Here is a 21,621-nt window from a genome sequence, read left to right as displayed (position 1 = left end):
AGCTGTAGGACCCCTGTGTCGAGAAGAAGAACATCATATTGGTGATCATAGGTGCCCCTATTCGGGGTTGCGAGAGGTGCTCTCCAAAGGGGGGGGGGAAGAAGACTAAGTGTAGAATCCATCTGAGGGCTTTTGCCTGATTTCCTTCTTTATGACATTTCTCGGTCATATACTACAGATGCAACAAAGACGCTCCTGCAGTGTTTTCGGTGAGAAGTATCTGATCATCTACCATACATCACAGACTTGGCATCCTCTGATTTTCATCTGTTCTGTCACATGAACAGCTGTCTGCGAGGAACGCATTTTGGTACACACAACGAGCAGTGTGTGGAATTAGCAGAAATCTTCCTTGCCGCCTCCATTGCGTCCAGCGTCTCATTCCTTACCTGTTTTCTCCATCCTTCTCTATCTGTCTTCCGTGCCTGATCTGTTGTTGCACACCTGTTTCACATACTCCAGACACTTACACTCTTTAAGCACTTTAATTCGGTGTCCACTAGTGCCAAAGTTATTTCCCTCCTCTTTGCAGCATAGATATTCCGCCTTCCCAAAATTAGTTTTCAATCTACACTTTGTACAAGGGCTAGTAGGAAAGTAAGGTCCAATCGGTAGCGAAATGGGAACCGCAGTGAGAATCAAAAATGTTTTATTTGCAACTGTTTGCTACACCTTCTAGCTACTTCTCTTTGTAGTCGCCACTCCGACTTCGACAATTGTTGTAGCGTTGTAATAACTTTCAAATACCTTCGTCGTAGAAGGCAGCTCCCTCTGTGTTTTTCGCCACTTCTCCACGCTTGTCAGCAGTTCGTTGTCTGTGCCAAAATGTTGTATTCATAGCCTGCATTTCATGTGAGTAGACACTAACATGAGAGGGAGCCAAGTCTGGGCTGTAAGGTGGACGATCAAACACTTCCCGTAGAAAATGCATCAGGGGCGTCTTCATTGCCCCTGCAGTGTACGGCCGAGAATTGTCATTAAGACAGAAATGCATGACAGGTACGTTATGTGGGGTTGCATGAAATCTGGCAAAACCTCGTGGTACAGATACTTGGCAGGAGACACTGTTGTTCTAGGCATCTTTATGTGCTCACTGCCTGCTCAGAACTGAACACAGCGACGTGACGCGATCGTCAGGCATACTACAAACACTGCCCAACACACCTGTGCAAAGTGTCATCAGATTTCCACTGCTGATTCCATTTTGCAGCCTATTGTCCTCATACATTCTTCCTTCTATGACGAGGGTATTAGAAAGTTCGTGCCACGCTACGAAAAATGTCTAAATTGGAATGACGATGAAACGTCCCCTTAGAAAAATTTATGAATTACTGTGCTGATAAGCCTCTTACATTATTTGATTTTCAAACAGCTGAGCAGAACTGAACGTACTCAGACATTTCGCTCTTTACCTATTCTGATCAACACTAAACTGACACACAATATTTTTAGCGCAACGCAGTCTGACTTTGAAAAATCCCTACAAAAGAATGGCCCTGACTAACAATAACCTATACCTTTCACAAATCACTTACCTCACACAAATCTTCGTTACTCGAACTACTGCAATACAGCGAGCGCCACTACTGCCAGCTAAATAAAAGATTCTAACTACTGAAGGCACTAACTACTGATAGGCATAGTTAGCAAATGAAAGAGAACAAACTATGTATTTGCCTTAATAGTGTTCAAAAGTCATTATATATATATATCAGTTCATGATATTCAGTATTACAAGTTTACTGTCTCTGATGGACACACGTCCAGATCATCTGCTCTCAAAACTCCGCCATCTCTCTCCCCACAGCCACCACTGCTGTCGGCTCACCTCCAACTGCGCAACGCTACGCGCTGTTAACAGCCAACTGCCCAACACTGCAGTAGTGACTACTTCAACAATACCCACCAGCCACAGACTGCACACAGCACAGCCAGTGATTTCCATACAGAGCGTTAGGTGACGTTACCAACATAAAAACCTAAACAGCCTACTTACAACGACTAAGAGAGGAAGCAGCTGCAAATAGTAGTTGAAAGTTGCAAATAAAACATTTTTGAGTTTAATTGTAGTTTGGAGATTGAAAAAACAATAGCCCTCTTAGTATAACTGGGTTAGCTGATCAACGAAACTTCAACCTCTGCTGGGAGTACGAAAGAAATGTTCACACCCCGGCGACGGATAGGCTTGCGCCATCTCCGTTGATAAATGAAACAGAAACCACACATAATGTTTCACAGTCTGCAGGAACGGCTGAATACGTGTGCTGCATGTCAAGCTTCCTAGGAATGCGCGGCACAGAGACGTATGGAGCGGCGTTGGCGAGTAGAGAAGAAGGGGCGCTTTGTCCTCGTTGGAAGTGGCTGTGCGATAGTGGCAGGTGATGGAGCGCCAGGCAGCACGCCTTGCTGATGAGCAGAGCCGCCGCGGGCGCTGCGCTTCACGCCGGAAATTTGGAGCGCGACGCGAGATGGGGGGGGGGGGGGGGGGGGGGGGGATGCTGATCCTCTCCAGCAGCAGCCACCCCCACTGCCAGCCCGTGCTTCGCCTGTTCCGTGTGCCACGGCGGCTGTTTATTCGCTGCGGCCCTTACCAAACAGCGCGGCACTCAAATGGAGCGCCTAACGCCCCCTCGATGCAAGCCGCATTACGCGGCTGTCAGCGCGCCTCGAGTGCCCTCGTTGCCTCCAATGCGTCTAGCGCCTCATTCCTCACCTGTTCTCTCCCTCTCTTCTGTAGCTAATCAGTGTTCGTCTACAACAGTCCGCAAAAAACAGTACACCACCTAAATTACACTGACGAATACTGAAAGTGCTGCGCTATGAAGTATCAGTCCAAACTGTATCAAACTTCTTGGATAAGTTCGTAATTTAATTATTATTATTATTATTTAATTAATATTAAACGTTCATCCATTTGTATATGATGACATAATTAGTACAGGATGGTTATACTTAAATTCACCTATTCACAGAGGTCCAGAGTAGGCTGCAATTATCGTATGGCATCGAAACTTGGTGGATATTCTACTGCGTTAATGCAGAACCGATTTACGAGGGAAAAAAATTAGTTCCAATTCTGGCCAACTATTGCGAATCTGGCACTGTCAATGCGAGAAAGACGTATCGTACAGAAATATGTCCATATACGAGGCCTGTTCAGAAAGTAAGCTCCGATTGATTGCCAAATTGAAACCACAGTGAACATCAGAAATGTTTTACTTGTAACAATTAGCTACACCTTTCAGCTACTTCTCTACGTAGTCGCCGTTCTGACTTAGACTTTTGTCATAGCGTTGTACCAACTTTTCAATAGCCTCATCATAGAAGGCAGCCGCCAGTGCTTTCCGCCAATTCTCCACGCTGGCCTACACCTCGTTGTCTGTGTCAAAATGTTGTCTTCAAAGACAGCGGTTCATGTGACCAGAGATGAAACTCAGGGGGAGACAATTGCGGACTGTATTGTGGGTAATCTAACATTTCCATTTGAAAACGATGCAGGAGCATCTTCATTGCCCCTGCAGAATGCGGCTGAGAATTGTCGTGAAGACGAAACAGCACGACAGTTATGTAATGTTAGCTGCATAGCTTCAGGCGAAATTTCTCACCAGGCCCTCGTACTTGGCGGCAGACACTATTTACTAGACATCTTTCCGCACTGACTGCGAGCTCAGAAATGAGAAGAGCGACGTGATGCTAACTGGGGTTATACTAGAGACACTACCCAACACATCTGTGCAAAGCTTTATCAGATTTTCATAGTCGTTTCCATTTCGCGACCGATCGGAGCTTACTTTCTGAACGCCCCTCGTATAATGGACTAGGATCGCGACATGGACAGAAAAGGTCAAACAAGTGACAAAGGCATGTTGGTGATTTTATTATTAACTCTCACTTACGCAGTTGGATTGGATTGTTTGGGGGAAGAGACCAAACAGCGAGGTCATCGGTCTCATCGGATTAGGGAAGGACGGGGAAGGAAGTCGGCCGTGCCCTTTCAAAGGAAACATCCCGGCATTTCCCTGGAGCGATTTAGGGACTTCACGGAAAACCTAAATCAGGTGGCCGGACGCGGGATTGAACCGTCGTCCTCCCGAATGCGAGTCCACTTACGCAGTTCGTTCACTATGAGAACAAGAGATGTCAGCGAGATGCTGCACTGTGCCAGATTAGCACATGGTGGCAAAACAGGAACAAATTTTTTCAGCGTAGATCGGTTCCACATTAGCATATGCACCAAGTTTCGCTGCCGTACGGTAATTACAGCGCACATGGGACCTCCGTGACAAGCTAAACCTTAGTTTCAATCACTGAATATTAAATGTGACCCGACAGCCACGAATATATACTCTTGCATTTGTTGTTGTATAGAAGCAGATAGCTTCCCAATGCCATCCTGCGGATATGCTAGCCATGCTTACCTGATATGCTATGTCAGTTCATGAAGGCTGTTGGCCGAAGGCTGGTGTGAGGTAAGAAGGACACAATCCTGAAATATGTGTACATATTCTTACATATTAGGGAACTACATGCTAACCATGAAAAACATCCTAATACAGTAACACCATCACTTCAGTACTTCACTGGTGGCACTACACATGATGCAGGTAAATTTCGCCAGGTATTCGTCCAACTCAAATCCCAGTCTAACGCACGGCTTTCCGGATTGGGAAGGAGCTCCTGGTTCCCGGCACGAATCCGCCCGGAGGACTTGTGTCGAGATCCAGTAAGCTGGCTAAGCTGGCCAGTCTGTGGATGATTTTTAGGCGGTTTTCCATCTGCCTCGGCGAATGCGGGCTGGTTCCCCTTATTCCGCCTCAGCTACACTATGTCGGCGATTGCTGCGCAAACAAGTTCTCCATGAACGCCACCATTACTCTACCAAGCAAACATAAGGGTTACACCCGTCTGGTGTGAGACGTTCTCTGGGGGGGTCCACCGGTGGCCGAACCGCACAATAACCCTGAAAGAGTGGTTCGGTATGGGGGGGCGGAGGGATGAAGTGGACCGAGGTAGTCGTCGTGGGGTTGTGGACCACTGCGGTTGCGACACGGACGGAGCCTCTCAAGCCGGCCGGAGTGGCCGAGCGGTTCTAGGCGCTACATCTGGAACCGCGCGAACGCTACGGTCGCAGGTTCGAATCCTGCCTCGGGCAAGGATGTGTGTGATGTCCTTAGGTTAGTTAGGTTGAAGTAGTTCTAAGTTCTAGGGGACCTCAGATGTTAAGTCCCATAGTGCTCAGAGCCATTTGAACCATTTCATACACATTTGAACTGTTTGAAATATATGAAATGCAACATCATGTAAAACTTAGCATTGCGAAAGTTCCGCAGCGTGTTTTAGGTGACAGCTAACAGGCTTCACGTATCCAATAAATGAAGTGAAACGACATGAAAATGTCTGTTTAAGGAAGCTACAGAAACGACATTTACGGGAAATATTGCGAACTGGGCGTATTAATACACAAATCACTTTGACTATGGCAACACGGGGTTGTAATCATTCTATACATCGCCCCTTCTGACGCGTTCAGCCTATTAAATAAATGCATTACAGAACTGAGTCTGATTTTGGCACAATGTAATATGTCCATTCTCTGCCCTGCTCTTAAGAGGATCGAAAATAGAGACACACAGTTGACACACGTACATCACAGCATTTCATATGACGATGGATGGTAGGTGATAATATGTTACTTGTACACAGAATCCGGCGGTGAAGCTTATCCATTTATACCAGGCCACAAATTATAAGCGGTTAGATACTATCAGCTCTTCTGAGAACTTGACTTTTCGAATGTATATAAAAATCTCGTAAAGATTTTTGAGATGGGTCTACGACATAAACTACCCACATTCACTGAATAACTGAACGTCATCGATGTTTCCGGTGAATGGTTCGTATTTAACGATGATATTGATTTTAAATCGACAGTGTTATACCCATTGCTATAATATTAATGCGGAATTATAAAACATCCTTAGCATTGAATACGGCACTAATCTTTACGGCGAAATCTGGAATTTTAAGAGATGCATAATCTATAAATTAGGAAGAAAATAACATTAGGATTAAACGTCTCGTCGACCACCAGATCATTAGAGACAGAACACGAGTTCTGATTTGACAATACACTGAAGTAAATTGTCCTTGTCTCATTCAAATAAACCGTCCCAGCATTTGCCTTAATCGGTTTGGGGAAGTCACAGAAAACCCAAGTATGGATGGCCGGACGTGAATTTGATCCCATCTTCCAGAATGTTAGTCCAGCGTCTTAACCACTACACCACCCCGCTCCGTTTCTGTAACTTAGATATGAGTGTATGGCGGATCTGGGTCTGTGGTGCATTTTCCAGGAATTAATGGAGCTATAGGCTTATTTAAGTTAGCTGGCACCTGACACCTGAGATACGAGGTATCCATGTATCCGAAGTATTGTTTGCTATCAGCGAACATAGTGCTCTGCTTTCCATAGTGATAGAAAAGCATCAATTTAAAGTCTCTAATTTCTGCAAAAATCAAGTAAAAATTATAAAATTAGTTAGAGGCGGAGTCATCATAACATCCATGAAACGGGTGGCATTTTACCGTTCCAGAAGAAAGAAATCTATAACATCGTATCTCGCAAACTATTAAACTCACTAAAATACTTTTTCCGTTGATTCTCAATATACTTTGCTCGGCAACAGATCTTTCGTAACCATCGTAACACATTGCGCTTGCTGTCCATAATTCAGCATATGTGTGTCCATAGTGTCTGCAATTGCTTTATAATTACTGAAAGGCAGTTACTATAAGGTACGTATTTTTTGTCACGAAACGCGTTCGTTTTATTGGTGTAAAACATCACAGTTGTATGTAATGAAATATATTTACAATTTACCTTGCTTTCCGGATCTAAAAACAATTCATTACGGAAAATGCTGAGGTGTAATTTTACTTGCTGTCTTTTCTGTCCGATTTTCGCTCACATCATAAAGTGGTTGTCTGTGTGGAAATTTTTGAAATATTCCCTCGTTTGGTACAACATATATAGGTTGAGCAAGAACTTCAACGAAAATTTCTGAGGAGGTAGCATGGACCTATACAAGGAAAAAGTCTAGTGAAGAGGGCTTTAAAATGCACACATTAACAGCTATGTACTGTCATTCATTTTCGCCACTGTGAGGCATATCTCTTCTATTGAATGCCCTTTGGTTTTCATTTTTTGAGAGGTAGTAGTATGAACCAAAACAAGAAAAAAAAGTCCAGTAAACATAAGCTCTACGACGCATATCTTAAGAACAATTACCGCTTATTCATTTTTGCTGTCGTAAAACACTGAACAAAATGCTCATAACTGTTAAGGTATGTATTTTAGGGTCGATGTTTACAGGACGTTTTTTCTTCTTCTGGTCCATATTACCGCCTCTCATAATATGAAACGCAAAAAGCTTGCGGTAGAAGAGATGTGTGTCACAGAGCGAACCTGTAGAAGTGTTCATAGTTCTCATGGACTTCTGGTTCACCCTATATATGTACAAGGTGTCCCTCTTAAGAGTCTTTCTAAGAGTCGCTGGCGTTGCGGCAGATATTTTCAATTTAGCTTTTCGAATGTGTAGCAGGTGTCAGTCCAGGCGAATAGTACTCATCATACATGCTTATTTCATGCTAAACGCAGTGTCATCAGAAAGCGTCTGTTTGTTTTGCGGTAGAAACGGGAAGCCTGGTGCCGTCCTGGCCCGCTCTGACAGCTAGTGCCATGCAGCAGCGCAGCTCAGTCGCTGCTGGAGCGTTGATTATTCCTCGTGTTTCACTGTCCCTGTTAATACATATTGACAAAACTAAAGCCGCTCTAATTTTGGACTGCTCTATCAAGTGGGTATGTAAAATTACACTTCCAAAATCACATAGTTTGTAACAGGAAGCAAACGGAAACTTTCCGTTGACACTGTACTCGCACGAAACACCTAATGACCAGTATTTGTTTTCGCTGAATATAGCTGCACGCTGCAAAAACGGAATTGAAAATATCTGCAAAAACACCAGAAAAAATCTGCCAGTCGAGTCATAGTAGGGACACTTGCAATCCCAGGGCTGTTCTCTACTGTACAGCGAGGTGACATTAGTCATGGTATACCTTCAAAATGGCTGTGAGCACGATGGGACTTAACATTTGAGGTCATCAGTCCCCTAAAACTTACAACTACTTAAACCTAAGGACATCACACACATCCATGCCCGAAGCAGGAATCGAACCTGCGACCGTTTGCCCGGCTTAGCGCTGCAACTCAACGTGGCATGAACTGAACAAATTGCTGGAAGTCCCCTGGAGAAATATTGAGTCGTGCAGCTTCTATAGCTGCCCATAATTCCCAAAATGTTGCCGGAGCAGGATTTTGTGCAGAAACTGACCCTTCGATTACGTCCCAAAAATGTTCGACTGGATTCATGGCGGACGATCTGGGTGGCTAAACCGTTCGCTCTAATTGTCCACCGAGCGGGACAGCGCAGTGGTTAACACACTGGACTCGCATTTGAGAGGACGGTGGTTCAAACTCGCGTCCGGCCATCCTGATTTAAGTTTTCCGTGATTTCCCTAAATCGTTTCAGGCACATGCCGGGATGGTTCCCTTGAAAGGGCACTACCGATTTCCTTCCCTATACTTCCCTAATCCGAGCTTGCGCTCCGTCTCTAATGACCTCTTAGTCGACGGGACGTTAAACACTAATCTCCTCCTCCTCGAATTGTCCAGAAAGTTCTTCAAACCAATCACGAACAATCGGCGTCGAGTGATGTCGCGCAATGTCATTCATAAAAATTCCATCGTTGTGTGGAACATGAGGTCCATGAATAGCTGCAAATGGTCTCCCAGTAGCCGTGCATACCGAGGACGCAGTCCATTCCATGAACACAGCCCACACCATTAAGGAGCTACCACCAGCTTGCACAGTGTTTTGTAGGTCCATGGTTTCGTGAGATTTATGCCACACTTAAACTCTACCATCACCTCTTACCAACTGAAACCGGGACTCATCTGACCAGACCACAGTTTTCCAGTCTCCTAGAATCCAATGGATTTGGTCACGATCTCAGGAGAAGCTCTGCAGGCGATATCGTGTTGTTAGCAAAAGCATTCGCGTCGGTCGTCTGTTGCCATAGCCCACTGATGCCAGATTTCACCGCACCGTCCTATCGAATACGTTCGTCGTACGTCTCACATTGATTTCTGACGTTATTTCACGCAGTACTGCTTGTCTGGCAGCCCTGATAACTCCATGCAAAATCCGTTGCTCTTGGTCGTTAAGTAAATGCCGTCGGCCACCGCATTGTCATGATGAGGGCTAATTCCCGAAATATGGTATACTCGACATTCTCTTGACACTGTGGAGCTCGGAATGTTGAATTTTCCCGTCGTGCAGCCGTAATCACGTCAGAAACCTTTTCACGTGATTCACCTGAGTACAGAGGGCAACTCCGCCAATGGACTGCCCTTTTATGCCTTGTGCACACGATACTTCCGCCATTTATGTATGTGCATATCGCTGTCCCACGACTTTTGTAGCCTCACTGTATACGTACAAGGCGTATAAAAAATCCGCCACATACTCTTACTGGAGGCAATATTAGTCAAAACTGGAAGAAAGTTTCCTACATGATACGTCCAGGAACTGATACCTGTTGAATACGAGCCAATCCGTCCTCTCATTCCCATCTGTTTGCTATTTAGAAGTAGACACTACACGCAGTGCTGCTTGTGGTTTCCACGTATCCAGACGCAACCTTAAGCCCTTCTTCACGATATATCTATCAAATACCCCTCGCTGCTTCCTGATTATTTCACGTGGTTGGTCACACGCTCCTGTAACGTCTGCACTAATTTCAATTCAGGAATTGCTGCGGCGAGTTGCTATCGCACGATGTGTAGAAACTGGCGTGGTGCCTCGTCGTGTATATATCACAATTTGCCATCACCAGTGTCCTGCGAATTACAACCATTCAGACATGTGCAATGGACCACGTTATTAACGCAGCCTACACTACCGAATACTATACAGTATTGGTCACAAGCAAAGTGGCCATACCTCATCAGGTATTGGTTTCCAAACATACGATTTTAGGAAATACTCTTGAAGTTTTGATCAGAAGTACCTCATGTAGGAATATCTTACACTTAAAAAAAAAAAAAAAAAAAAACAGGCTGAATATACAGGGTGATTTACAGGGTGTTTCAAAAATGACCGGTATATTTGAAACGGCAATAAAAACTAAACGAGCAGCGATAGAAATACACCGTTTGTTGCAATATGCTTGGGACAACAGTACATTTTCAGGCAGACAAACTTTCGAAATTACAGTAGTTACAATTTTCAACAACAGATGGCGCTGCGGTCTGGGAAACTCTATCCACCATGCGTAGCAATAATATGGCGTAGTCTCTGAATGAAATTACCCGAAACCTTTGACAACGTGTCTGGCGGAATGGCTTCACATGCAGATATGTACTGCTTCAGCTGTTCAATTGTTTCTGGATTCTGGCGGTACAACTGGTCTTTCAAGTGTCCCCACAGAAAGAAGTCACAGGGGTTCATGTCTGGCGAATAGGGAGGCCAATCCACGCCGCCTCCTGTATGTTTCGGATAGCCCAACGCAATCACACGATCATCGAAATATTCATTCAGGAAATTAAAGACGTCGGCCGTGCAATGTGGCCGGGCACCATCTTGCATAAACCACGAGGTGTTCGCAGTGTCGTCTAAGGCAGTTTGTACCGCCACAAATTCACGAAGAAAGTCCAGATAGCGTGATGCAGTAATCGTTTCGGATCTGAAAAATGGGCCAATGATTCCTTTGGAAGAAATGGCGGCCCAGACCAGTACTTTTTGAGGATGCAGGGACGATGGGACTGCAACATGGGGCTTTTCGGTTCCCCATATGCGCCAGTTCTGTTTATTGACGAAGCCGTCCAGGTAAAAATAAGCTTCGTCAGTAAACCAAATGCTGCCCACATGCAAATCGCCGTCATCAATCCTGTGCACTATATCGTTAGCGAATGTCTCTCGTTCAGCAATGGTAGCGGCGCTGAGGGGTTGCCGCGTTTGAATTTTGTATGGATAGAGGTGTAAACTCTGGCGCATGAGACGATACGTGGACGTTGGCGTCATTTGGACCGCAGCTGCAACACGGCGAACGGAAACCCGAGGCCGCTGTTGGATCACCTGCTGCACTAGCTGCGCGTTGCCCTCTGTGGTTGCCGTACGTGGTCGCCCTACCTTTCCAGCACGTTCATCCGTCACGTTCCCAGTCCGTTGAAATTTTTCAAACAGATCCTTTATTGTATCGCTTTTCGGTCCTTTGGTTACATTAAACCTCTGTTGAAAACTTCGTCTTGTTGCAACAACACTGTGTTCTAGGCGGTGGAATTCCAACACCAGAAAAATCCTCTGTTCTAAGGAATAAACCATGTTGTCTACAGCACACTTGCACGTTGTGAACAGCACACGCTTACAGCAGAAAGACGACGTACAGAATGGCGCACCCACAGACTGCGTTGTCTTCTATATCTTTCACATCACTTGCAGCGCCATCTGTTGTTGAAAATTGTAACTACTGTAATTTCGAAAGTTTGTCTGCCTGAAAATGTACTGTTGTCCCAAGCATATTGCAACAAACGGTGTATTTCTATCGCTGCTCGTTTAGTTTTTATTGCCGTTTCAAATATACCGGTCATTTTTTAAACACCCTGTAGCTGCCCTGCCGATGTCGCCTTGTGCAACCTGCATTGCTATAACTGGCCTCCAAAAACACTCGCGAGATTCTCATATTCTCTGGCGCGCTACGCGCAAACTATTAGTTCTACAGGAAAAATGAACAGGGCCTTTTGTAAGAAATTTAATGTCTTTAAATTTTGTACTGGGAAACGTTATCGCTGGAGGCTATATTTTTTTAATTATTCAAGAAAAACGCCAGAAATGACCTTCAGACGTACTTTCTCACCCATACTCATCCCTCACCAGTTACGATTTTTAGTATGTTGTTTGTGGCACTCATTCCTATCACTGTACAAAAATTTACGCTAAAACTAATTATATTAACATTTCGATCCAAATGTAACCCTTAAAAGCACAGTAGTTTCTTATCAGAAGGCCTGACGAATATAACGATGCAATTGTTTATTTTGTGCTGATAAAATTCTAAAAACTGTTAGGTAAAATTTACATAAACGCCAATTTTACAGTTTGCAAGTGTTCGACTAAGCCCGTGACATAATAAGGCCAGTCGATGTAAACTAAAATGTGGGATATAATTTTTGCCATCGCAAGTTTTTGTAGGAGGTGCCTTGAATATCATACTAGAAATACTGATCGGTGGGGCTGAGTATGGGAATTGGGGTACGTTTGAAGGTCATTTTTGTACGTTTTTCTTTAATATCTCTGAAACTACGGCAACTAGCGAAAACGTACTCCGGCACGAAATTGAACTACATTAAATTTCCTGCAAAAAGATCCTGTTCATTGTAGTGTAGTGTAGGACTAGTAGTTTGTGCCTATTGACTGAGAGTACATGGAAATCTAACGGGTGGTTTTTGAATGCCAGATATAACATTGCGGATTGCATGAAACGACATCAGTCGTGGCATCTGTACACATAATTTCCAGAAAACAGCATTCTTTTGTAGTTTCGCCAACATGCAATTCATAACAATAAAGACTCTGTTTCCTACAAAAAACATTTAAAATTCTTGTATTCACATACTGCATATATCTTTACAAAGTCTCTAAGGATGTCAAAATTTATTCTTGATTTTAAGTGAGGCCAGACTTGTATTTTTTACTGAAATAGCATAAATTTTCGCACCATGAAAAGTCTGCTACTAGAAAACTGTCAGGCACTGTTTTGCACAGGGGAACTGGAAAAACAGTGCGAGCCGCTAGTGCCAGGCTCGCAATGGTGCATGGATGATGGGAGCAGTCCACCATGCTCCACTATTAAATGAAAATTAATTTAAATTGACCCTGTGGCTACTGTAACTGTCTGCTCTGATGGAAGCTGCCACTCATCGCTGTTGTTGGTTGTTGCAGGGTTCTCGGTTGTGTGCTACCAGTGCAACTCGCAGTACGACCCCCGGTGCGGCGACCCATTCGACCCGTACACCCTGGGCGAGGTGAACTGCAGCATGAAGCCGCCGCTGGAGCACCTGGGCAAGATCCAGCCCACCATCTGCCGCAAGATCGTCCAGAGAGGTGAGCTCCCGGCTCAGCATGAACCATCCACCAGCCCTCAATACCCACTCGAAAGTAGCCGACAGCAAGATTAGGTTCTCACACCATTGAATTTAATTATCTGAGCAACACTAGAAGCTGCATTGCCTGACAAAAAAAGTGAAGCACCCAAAAGGGAAGGAGGAAACGAAATGAAACCTTACGGGTTGGGAGAGTATGTGATGTTATTTTAGTGATTACAAAATCGAGTCAAATCTATAAAGAAATTGGCAGTATGGGCCCATCATCATCATGACGTTGCACCCTCTCCGACCTAGATGCATGTGCTGATTGTGTTGGGAAGGATCTCATAAAGGCGTTGTACTTCGCCTGAGGCAAGGTGGCCCATAACTGTTGTAACTGGTTATATTGTCCTGGATACTAACTCTGGGACAGAGTTGACGCCCAAGACAGTCCTACACATGTTGTGTCGGGAATGGATGTTTGCTGGCCGTAGAAGTACCCCAACATTACGCAGACAGTTCATGGAGGCATGTGCTATTTGTGAACGAGCTTTGTCCTGTTAAAAAGCGGCTTACCCCCTCCCCCCCCCCCACACACACATACTGATCAGCCAGAACATTATGATCATCTGCGTAATAGTTGGTATGTCCACCTTTGGTACGGATAACAATGGCGACGCGTCGTGACATGGAAGTAGTGAGGCGTTGGTAGGCCGCTGGAAGGATCTAGCCCCATGTTTGCACACACAAGTCACCTAATCCCGAGCTCTGACGACACGTTCAATCACATCTTAGATGTGTTCGATCGGTTTCAGATCTGGCGAGTTGGGGGGCCATTGGAACTCGCCACTGTGTTCCTTGAACCACTCCATCACACTCACGGCCTTGTGACATGGGGCATTATCTTGTTGAAAAATGCCCCTGCTGTCGGGAAACATGACCATCATGAAGGGGTGTAAGTGGTCTGCAACCGATGTAGGATACGCCTTGGGCGTCTGCCGGCCGGAGTGGCCGTGCGGGTCTAGGCGCTACAGTCTGGAGCCGAGCCACCGCTACGGTCACAGGTTCGAATCCTGCCTCGGGCATGGATGTGTGTGATGTCCTTAGGTTAGTTAGGTTTAATTAGTTCTAAGTTATAGGCGACTGATGACCTCAGAAGTTAAGTCGCATAGTGCTCAAAGCCATTTGAACCATTTTGAACCTTGGGCGTCATGTTGTGTTGCACGATATCAGATGGACCCATGGATGCCCACGTTAAAGTTCCCCAGAGCATAATTGAGCCGCCGCCAGCTTGTCTCCGTCCCGCAGTACAAGTGTCAAGGAGCTGGTCCCCTGGAAGACGACGAATTCGCGCCCTCCCATCGGCAGGATGAAGAAGGTATCGCGGTTCGGCAGATCATCAAACGCTCTGACATTGCGCCAACGTCCAGCGCCGATAGTCACATGCTCATTTCAGTCGTAGTTGCCGATGTCGTGATGTTAATATCGGCACATTCACGGGTCGTCGGCTGTAGAGGCCCATCGTTAGGAGCGCCCGGTGCACTGTGTGTTCAGACACAGCCGTTCTCTGCCCAGCATTAAAATCCGATGTTAGTTCCGCTACAGTTCGCCGCCTGTCCTGTTTTACCTGTCTGCCCAGCCTACGACGTCCGACATCTGTATTGAGGGGTTGCCACGTAAGCCCACCGCGTCTGGACGTGATTTCACCGTGGTTTCGCCACGTGTTGAAGACACTCACCACAGCACTCCTTGAACACCCGACAAGTCGTGCAGTTTCCGAAATGCTCGTGCCGAGCCTCCGGCCCATCACAATCTGCACTTGGCCAAACTCAGATAGATCGCGCATCTTCCCCATTCTACACACGGACAGCACGCTCGCTGATACTATGTGCATCGTGCGTATGTCTGTCTAGCAGTCATTCCTCGCCAGGTGACGCTGCTATCGCCTGGACGCGTTTATGTCGACAGTGGGTCATTAGTCATAATGTTCTGGCTGATCAGTATGTATTGTCGCATGAGAGATAGTTTGTGAGGACGCAGCATGTCCATTACATACCGTTGGTCCGTCAGAGTTCCTCAATACTACCAGCCGTGACTTGAAGTTATACGCAATGGCACACCACATCATGTCGCCAGGGGTAAGACTGCACTGCATCTCGAAAACATTTGAAGAGTGAGATCTCCCTCCAGGTCGTCGCCAAACTCGCGGATGAAGATCACCCAGGGTAGTGCAGAACAATGATTCATGCGACGTCATTCATCAACAGTTCCGTCGCGGTACTATTCCAAATGCAGCCGTTTATGTTCTGGTGTCAGCAGCAGCCTACGAATGGAACGGGAATACTCTTATCAAGCTGCTCCTAGACCCAAAGCAGTGATGTAGCAGCACTCCGTGTTCAGGCCACAAGTGGCCCATCAGAACCAGCCGACCGCCGTGTCATCCTCAGATGAGGATGCGGATAGGAGAGGTTAGCACACCGCTCTCCCGGCCATTATGGTGGTTTTCTTTGACCGGAGCTGCTACTATTCGGTCGAGTAGCTCCTCAATTGGCATCACTAGGCTGAGTACATCCCGAAAAATGGCAACAGCATATGGCAGCCCGGATGGTCACCCATTCAAGCGCCGGCCACGCCCGACAGCGCTTAATTGTTGTGGAATGATAGGCGTACATGTGAAGGAGTTACGATGTGCTTGCTGCTCAATATCCTCCATTGTGGTGGTCATACAGGTCGACTGCAACCGTGGCGTCGAATATAACTGCTCTCACAGTCCGATGCAGTCCAATATCGGCTCACTGGCACATCCAAATGCCTCACAAATTTGGATATTACACGATTCAACCAGCCAGAGGCTCGCAACGACGTCTCCTTCAAACCCTGACAGATACTGATACCACTGCTTCATATGAGTACATGGCATCTGTGATCATTCAACATCTGCCACTGTTCGCGTCCCTTGTATATCCTATTAAGCATAGTTTAAAAAACAAAACACGAACAGCCCTAATGCACTCTGACGGCCTTTCTAGCTGTTACGGATAGTTACGTCTCTAAACATTTCCTAATGGATGGTTCGTACTTGTGCGAAGTCACATTAACATCCGACGATATCGCCTGGGTGCTTCACTTTTTTCTGTCTGGCAAGGTATATGTATCATTACATATCATAACTTAAGTCCTCCGTCGCGTTTCCCTGTCTGTATAATCTGGCTAATTTCAAGAATTAACTGTAAACATTTTGATACGGTTTTACTGATATTTCCTTATTTATTTGCTGCCATTTACAAATGACCTGCCATCTTGTTACTAAGACAGGTCATACTTTCACAATACAAAATTGTACATGTACAGAATGTGATACTTATTTGTTATTTCTTATTTTAATAAGAATTAATAATATTTCAGCTTTAAATACTTATAAACTTAAAAGTAATTAAGAAACAAAAATCTTAAAATTAGCAATTTATGAATGGAAGATAGGAATTTATGAAGGCAGAGACAGAGACATATTATAACTTAAGACGTATTATTTTTGTTATTTTCGATTATTCCCATTTAAAGAGAGCGTTTGAACTTGAATTCCTTTATGATGATTGTTTATGTTTTTTCTGAGCCCAAATTTTCTTCATGTGTTCACTGTGTCGTTTTTTTCGCTCCGCTGTTTATTTGCATCCTGGTCTCTTCTGTGTTGTGGTGTCAAATTTATGTTTTTTGATAATGTCCCTGAATTCAGTTCTATTTTCTGCATCGTTTACTGTTATGTGTGCTTGTCTGAGGTCCTCTTCAACTTCTTTTATCCATTTTGTTTTTCCCCTGCCTGAGTTGATGACATTAAGAATTCGCTTTGAAATTCTGTTTTCATTCATCCTGTGGATATATCCGTAGAACTGCATTCTTCTTTTCCTTATTGTATCCGTAATCATGTCTGTGTATTTATATAATTCTGATGTTGGTCTCTTCTTCCATTTTCCTTGCTCTTGTATCCGGCCAAAAATTTTCCTTAGAATTTTCCTTTCTTGTTTCTCTATTTCTTTGATTTTAGTTTGCCCACTTATTTGTGTTGTTTCAGATGCATACAGTGCCTCCAGAAGTACGACAGTGTTGTAGTGCCTCAATTTTGCGTTAATGGATATGGACTTTTTGTTATAATAGTTCCACGTGAGTTTATATGCTTTCTGTAGTTTTTTTATTCTTTCCTCATTGGCCTTCAGGTTGATCCCTGATGGCTGGATGATTTCTCCCAGATACTTAAAATGTGGTACTTATACGATTTTCCCATGGGTTGTCACAATAGGCAATTTGTCTTGTGGCACTCTTTCTATGTACTGGGTTTTCTCATATGAAATTTACAGGCCAGTTCTTTGTGCAATTTCGTGTAACTTCTCTATGGCGTTAGTGGCGTCTTTTCTATTATTTGTGAGGATTGCAAGGTCATCTGCAAAAGCTAAACACTTCACATTGAATCTATTATCTTTTCTAATGCCAATTTGGATTCCTTTGACTTCTTTTTCCCATGTCCTGATAATTTTTTCAAGAATGATATTAAAGAGTAATGGTGAAATTCGGTCACCCTGTCGCACTCCAGTTTGGATTTCAAATGGTTCAGAGATATCCCCCATAAATTTGACCTTGGAGACTGTGTCAGTTAATGTTTGCCGAATGATTGCTCTTGTCTTTCTGTCAATGATGAATTCTTCCAGCGTGTTGCAGAGTGCTACTCAGTCTACTGAGTCGTAGACCTTTTTAAAATCTACAAAAGTGACCACTGTGTGTCGGGTGTTTCTCATCTGGAGAATCATTTTCAGATTCCATGATCGTCCCTTGCGAAAACCAGCCTGGTATTCTCCTATTTGTGGGTCAGCTTGTTCTTCTAATCTATTCATGATAACTTTTGATGGGATTTTATATGTGACCGACACGAGTGAGATACCCCTGTAATTATTTGGTTCAGTTTTGTCCCCTTTTTTGTGGAGTGGATGGATGAGTGCGCATTTCCATTCAGAAGGGATCTGTTCTGTTTTCCAAATGTTTAATATGATTTTGTGGATTTTTCCTGTTAACCTTTCATCATTTAACTTCCGTAATTCTGCAGTAATTCCATCTTCTCCTGGGGCTCTATTGTTTTTCAGTGTCGGGATTTTGTGTAGACGTCTGGTAGTGAATATCCTCTGTAGGTCTTTCGCAGTTGAGAAGTTTGTTGAAATAGTCTGCGAAGATTTGGCAGTTATTCTTCGTGTTAGTTTCTAGTGAACCATCCGGTTTCTAGAAGCAAGGATTGAGTGGCTGGTATCCTGCAATATGTTCTTTAAACTTCTTATAAAAACTCCTGGTGGTGTTATTCTTAAAGTCTTGTTCTATCTCGTCTAGTCGCCGTTTGTCATAATTTCTTTTTTCCCTCCGGATTGTTTTCGATGTTTCTTTTCGGATTACTAAAAATTGTTGCCATTTTCTGATGTTTTGTAACTACTGAAGTTTTTCCAGGCATTGGTCCTTTCTTCTATTGCTTGGTCACATATTATATTCCACCACCTGTGTTTTATCCTTCTCGGGGGTTGACCCAATGTCATCGCGAATTTGAGGACGTCCACAAGTTCTATCCAGTTTGTGGTGTTTGTCTGACTAATTTCCTGTAAGATGTTTTCCTTGTTGAGTTTTATGTATTCGGGGTCTGGTCTCAGCACTTTGTTTAGTTTTGGCTTTTTTCTATTGGGTTGTAATCTGGTCTTTATCTGTAGAAGATGGTGGTCTGATTTAAAAAATCCTCTTCTCGTTTTCACATTCAGAATTTCTGTTGTGTTACTCTTGGAGATGGCCACATGGTCTATCTGGAATTCACCCAACATTGTGTTGGGCGACTTCCAAGTATACAGGATCTTGTTGGGTTTTTTAAATTGTTTAAGACGTATTATAAATTCGAAATTTTTTTTTTCTAAAATAAACAAGATTCTTGCATTTAAGGTGGATAGATAAAAGATAGTAAACATTTATGAAATTTAAAAAAATTAAACTATTCGTTTAATGCTTGTCTCCAACATTAAGACTGGGGTTTCTCTGGAGAAACCCTTTCAGTAAAATGTATTTTGTATTGTTATCGGCTATCTTGAGTTTGTTGTTGTGACACCATTGTCTTATTGTTTTGAATGTTCCATTTGCTCTTTCTTCTACCTGGGACGTATTGTCAGCAGACACTACGACCAAAACGTCGTCTGCGTATGCGATAACTCCATCTGTCGTTATTGTTCCCTCCAGTAGTCTCAGGAGGGGGTTCAATAGTGATGTCCCAGAAGATGGGACCACAGATCGACCTTGGGGGCAGCATTTTGTAATTACATTAGTTTTCGGCCGTCCATATATCACCTGACCACTCTGTTCTTACAGTAGTATAGTAGACTGTCGTATAGTGTTTCTGGTAACTACAGTTTTCTGAGCCTCTTGAAGATTGCGGACCACCAGAGATTATCAAAGGCACCAGCAATGTCAATCATAATTGCATACTTAGCCCTGGTGCTGTTGGCAAGTTGTAACGCTTGGTTAATGGCATTATTAATCGACTTTCCCTCTCTGAAGCCGAACTGGTGTTGGCGTAGGCCATGTAGAGCTCTGTGCGCCTGTAAACGCCTGCACAGGAGCTTTTCATGGACCTTGGCATGTGTATTTATAAGACATATAGGGCTTGGGATCTGATGGATCCCTGTCAGCTGCCTTCGTTATTACGACTGCCTTGGAGACCTTCCAAACTGTAGGCACACGACCCAGCCGTAGAGCGTCGTTTAGCAGGGTTGTAAGGAATGGGGTTATCTGTGGTATTACCTGTTTTAATAGTTCTAATGAACTGCGTCTGGTCAACGTGCTTTCTTGTTTTTGAGCTCTGAGATCGCTATCGCCACTTCTTCTTGCGCGAAAGTACAGGTGACTGTGGTAGTGTTGTATGGTGCGTTCAGTTCGTCTCGCAGTGTTGCTTGTTGGTGTGTGTCACCGATGGCGATTTCATCAGATAGGAGACTGTGCAGCAGGAATTGTGCTGTTTGTCTCCATCCCTTTGTCATCACGCCGTCATCCTGTCTTAGCGTTCCCAGAACTAGTGGGCTCTTTATTTTTCAATAGTTATTTATTTTGATTCCCACCATATGCTTGTCTGTATTTGCGATGCCATATGTCTGTCCCCGTGTTGTTAACGTGTTTTGAATAATCCGTTTTTGTATTGATCTTTTTCGAGCCTATATGCTTACAGTCTCCTTTGTCTATCTCTGTCTGCTTTCGACCGTTGGTATAATCGTCTCGCTCTTCGTGTTTCTTGTTTTAGTCTAATCAGCTTATTTGTCCATGGTATTTGTGAGCGTTCTGTGTTCTGTTTTTTTGGTAAGGATGTATTTTGTACTTTTGCGATGAGATCGATAAGCATGTTTGCCTTGAAGTCAATGCTTTCGTCGATGGTTTCAAGGATTCCGTCTTGTACTATTCCTCTTAGTCTCTCCCAGTCAGCTTCATGGAATAGTAAGTGTCGGGTGTATACTGTGTTGTTTGTGTTGTTTTGTCTTGTTAGTCTGAAAGTGATAGCGTTGTTGTCACTGACAGTAATGTGGTCTGGTCCATTATGCGTTCTCTGGTAGCGTTATTTATGAGTGTCATCTATATTGCCTTCTGATCCCTCAAGTCCACTGTGCGTTTGTATGTTTCCTTCTACGTTAACTACGTGTAGTCGCGTTTCTGTCTGATGTCGTTTATTATGCGTCCTCTGTCGTGTGTTATGTTGGAATTCCACATTGTGGAACTGGAGTTTATGTCCTTATCTTCTGCGTATTCGGCTATTAGCTTTATATAATTTGCATAGGGCGCTTTGGAATGACTGTATTGGGCATATAGCGAAGCAATTATCCATGTATCTCCTTGATATGAAAGTTCAGTTGTTACCAAGAGTTCATCACATAATTCGGTTATTTTGACAATATTTAAATGTTTATTTAATATGGAAACTGGTGCCTTGCTGTTCTGATTACCGGTTATGGTTATCACATTTGTCAGAAAGCATGCCAGTTTGCCTTGGTTGGTGTATGGCTGTTGTAGACACAGTATATCTATGTTTAGGTCTTTAACTATTTTGGGGAGTTTAGCACTAGCTTGCTTGCTCCTCATTGCATTCAGTTGAAGAATGTTCATTAGTGATGCTATGAGTGCTTAAAGTGCACATAGCGTTTGCTACCAGTTTGAGCATAGTCGATGTACGTCCGTTCGTGTGCTCTGAAATAGTCGGCATAAATCTTATCCATATCAAATGGTTGTTCCCTCCGTATACATACTTGCACCATTAAGTCTAACAACTGATCGGGGTCGGTTGGTATGCTTTCTGTCTTAAAGGTGATTCTGTCTGTTTGCTCCGTAGCTGGGAAACAGAGAGTTACCCTTTGAATGCAGCTGCCTA

The 21,621-nt window shown here is 44.0% G+C and overlaps 1 protein-coding gene across 2 annotated transcripts in view; it reads left to right on the top strand.

Annotated features, from left to right (window-relative positions):
* Positions 1-21,621, top strand: part of LOC126411514 (uncharacterized) — a 410,659-nt gene that overhangs the window by 303,337 nt on the left and 85,701 nt on the right. For both annotated transcript variants that reach the window (XM_050081368.1, XM_050081369.1), the window contains one exon: positions 13,060-13,221. In XM_050081368.1, coding sequence (XP_049937325.1) covers positions 13,060-13,221 — 162 coding nt within the window. The remainder of the gene's footprint in view (positions 1-13,059; positions 13,222-21,621) is intronic.

The sequence above is a fragment of the Schistocerca serialis genome, chromosome 1 (assembly GCF_023864345.2).
Source record: "Schistocerca serialis cubense isolate TAMUIC-IGC-003099 chromosome 1, iqSchSeri2.2, whole genome shotgun sequence".
In the NCBI taxonomy this organism is placed as follows: domain Eukaryota; kingdom Metazoa; phylum Arthropoda; class Insecta; order Orthoptera; family Acrididae; genus Schistocerca; species Schistocerca serialis.
Note: the sequence above shows the minus strand (reverse complement) of the source record. Positions and strands in the feature narration are given on the sequence as shown.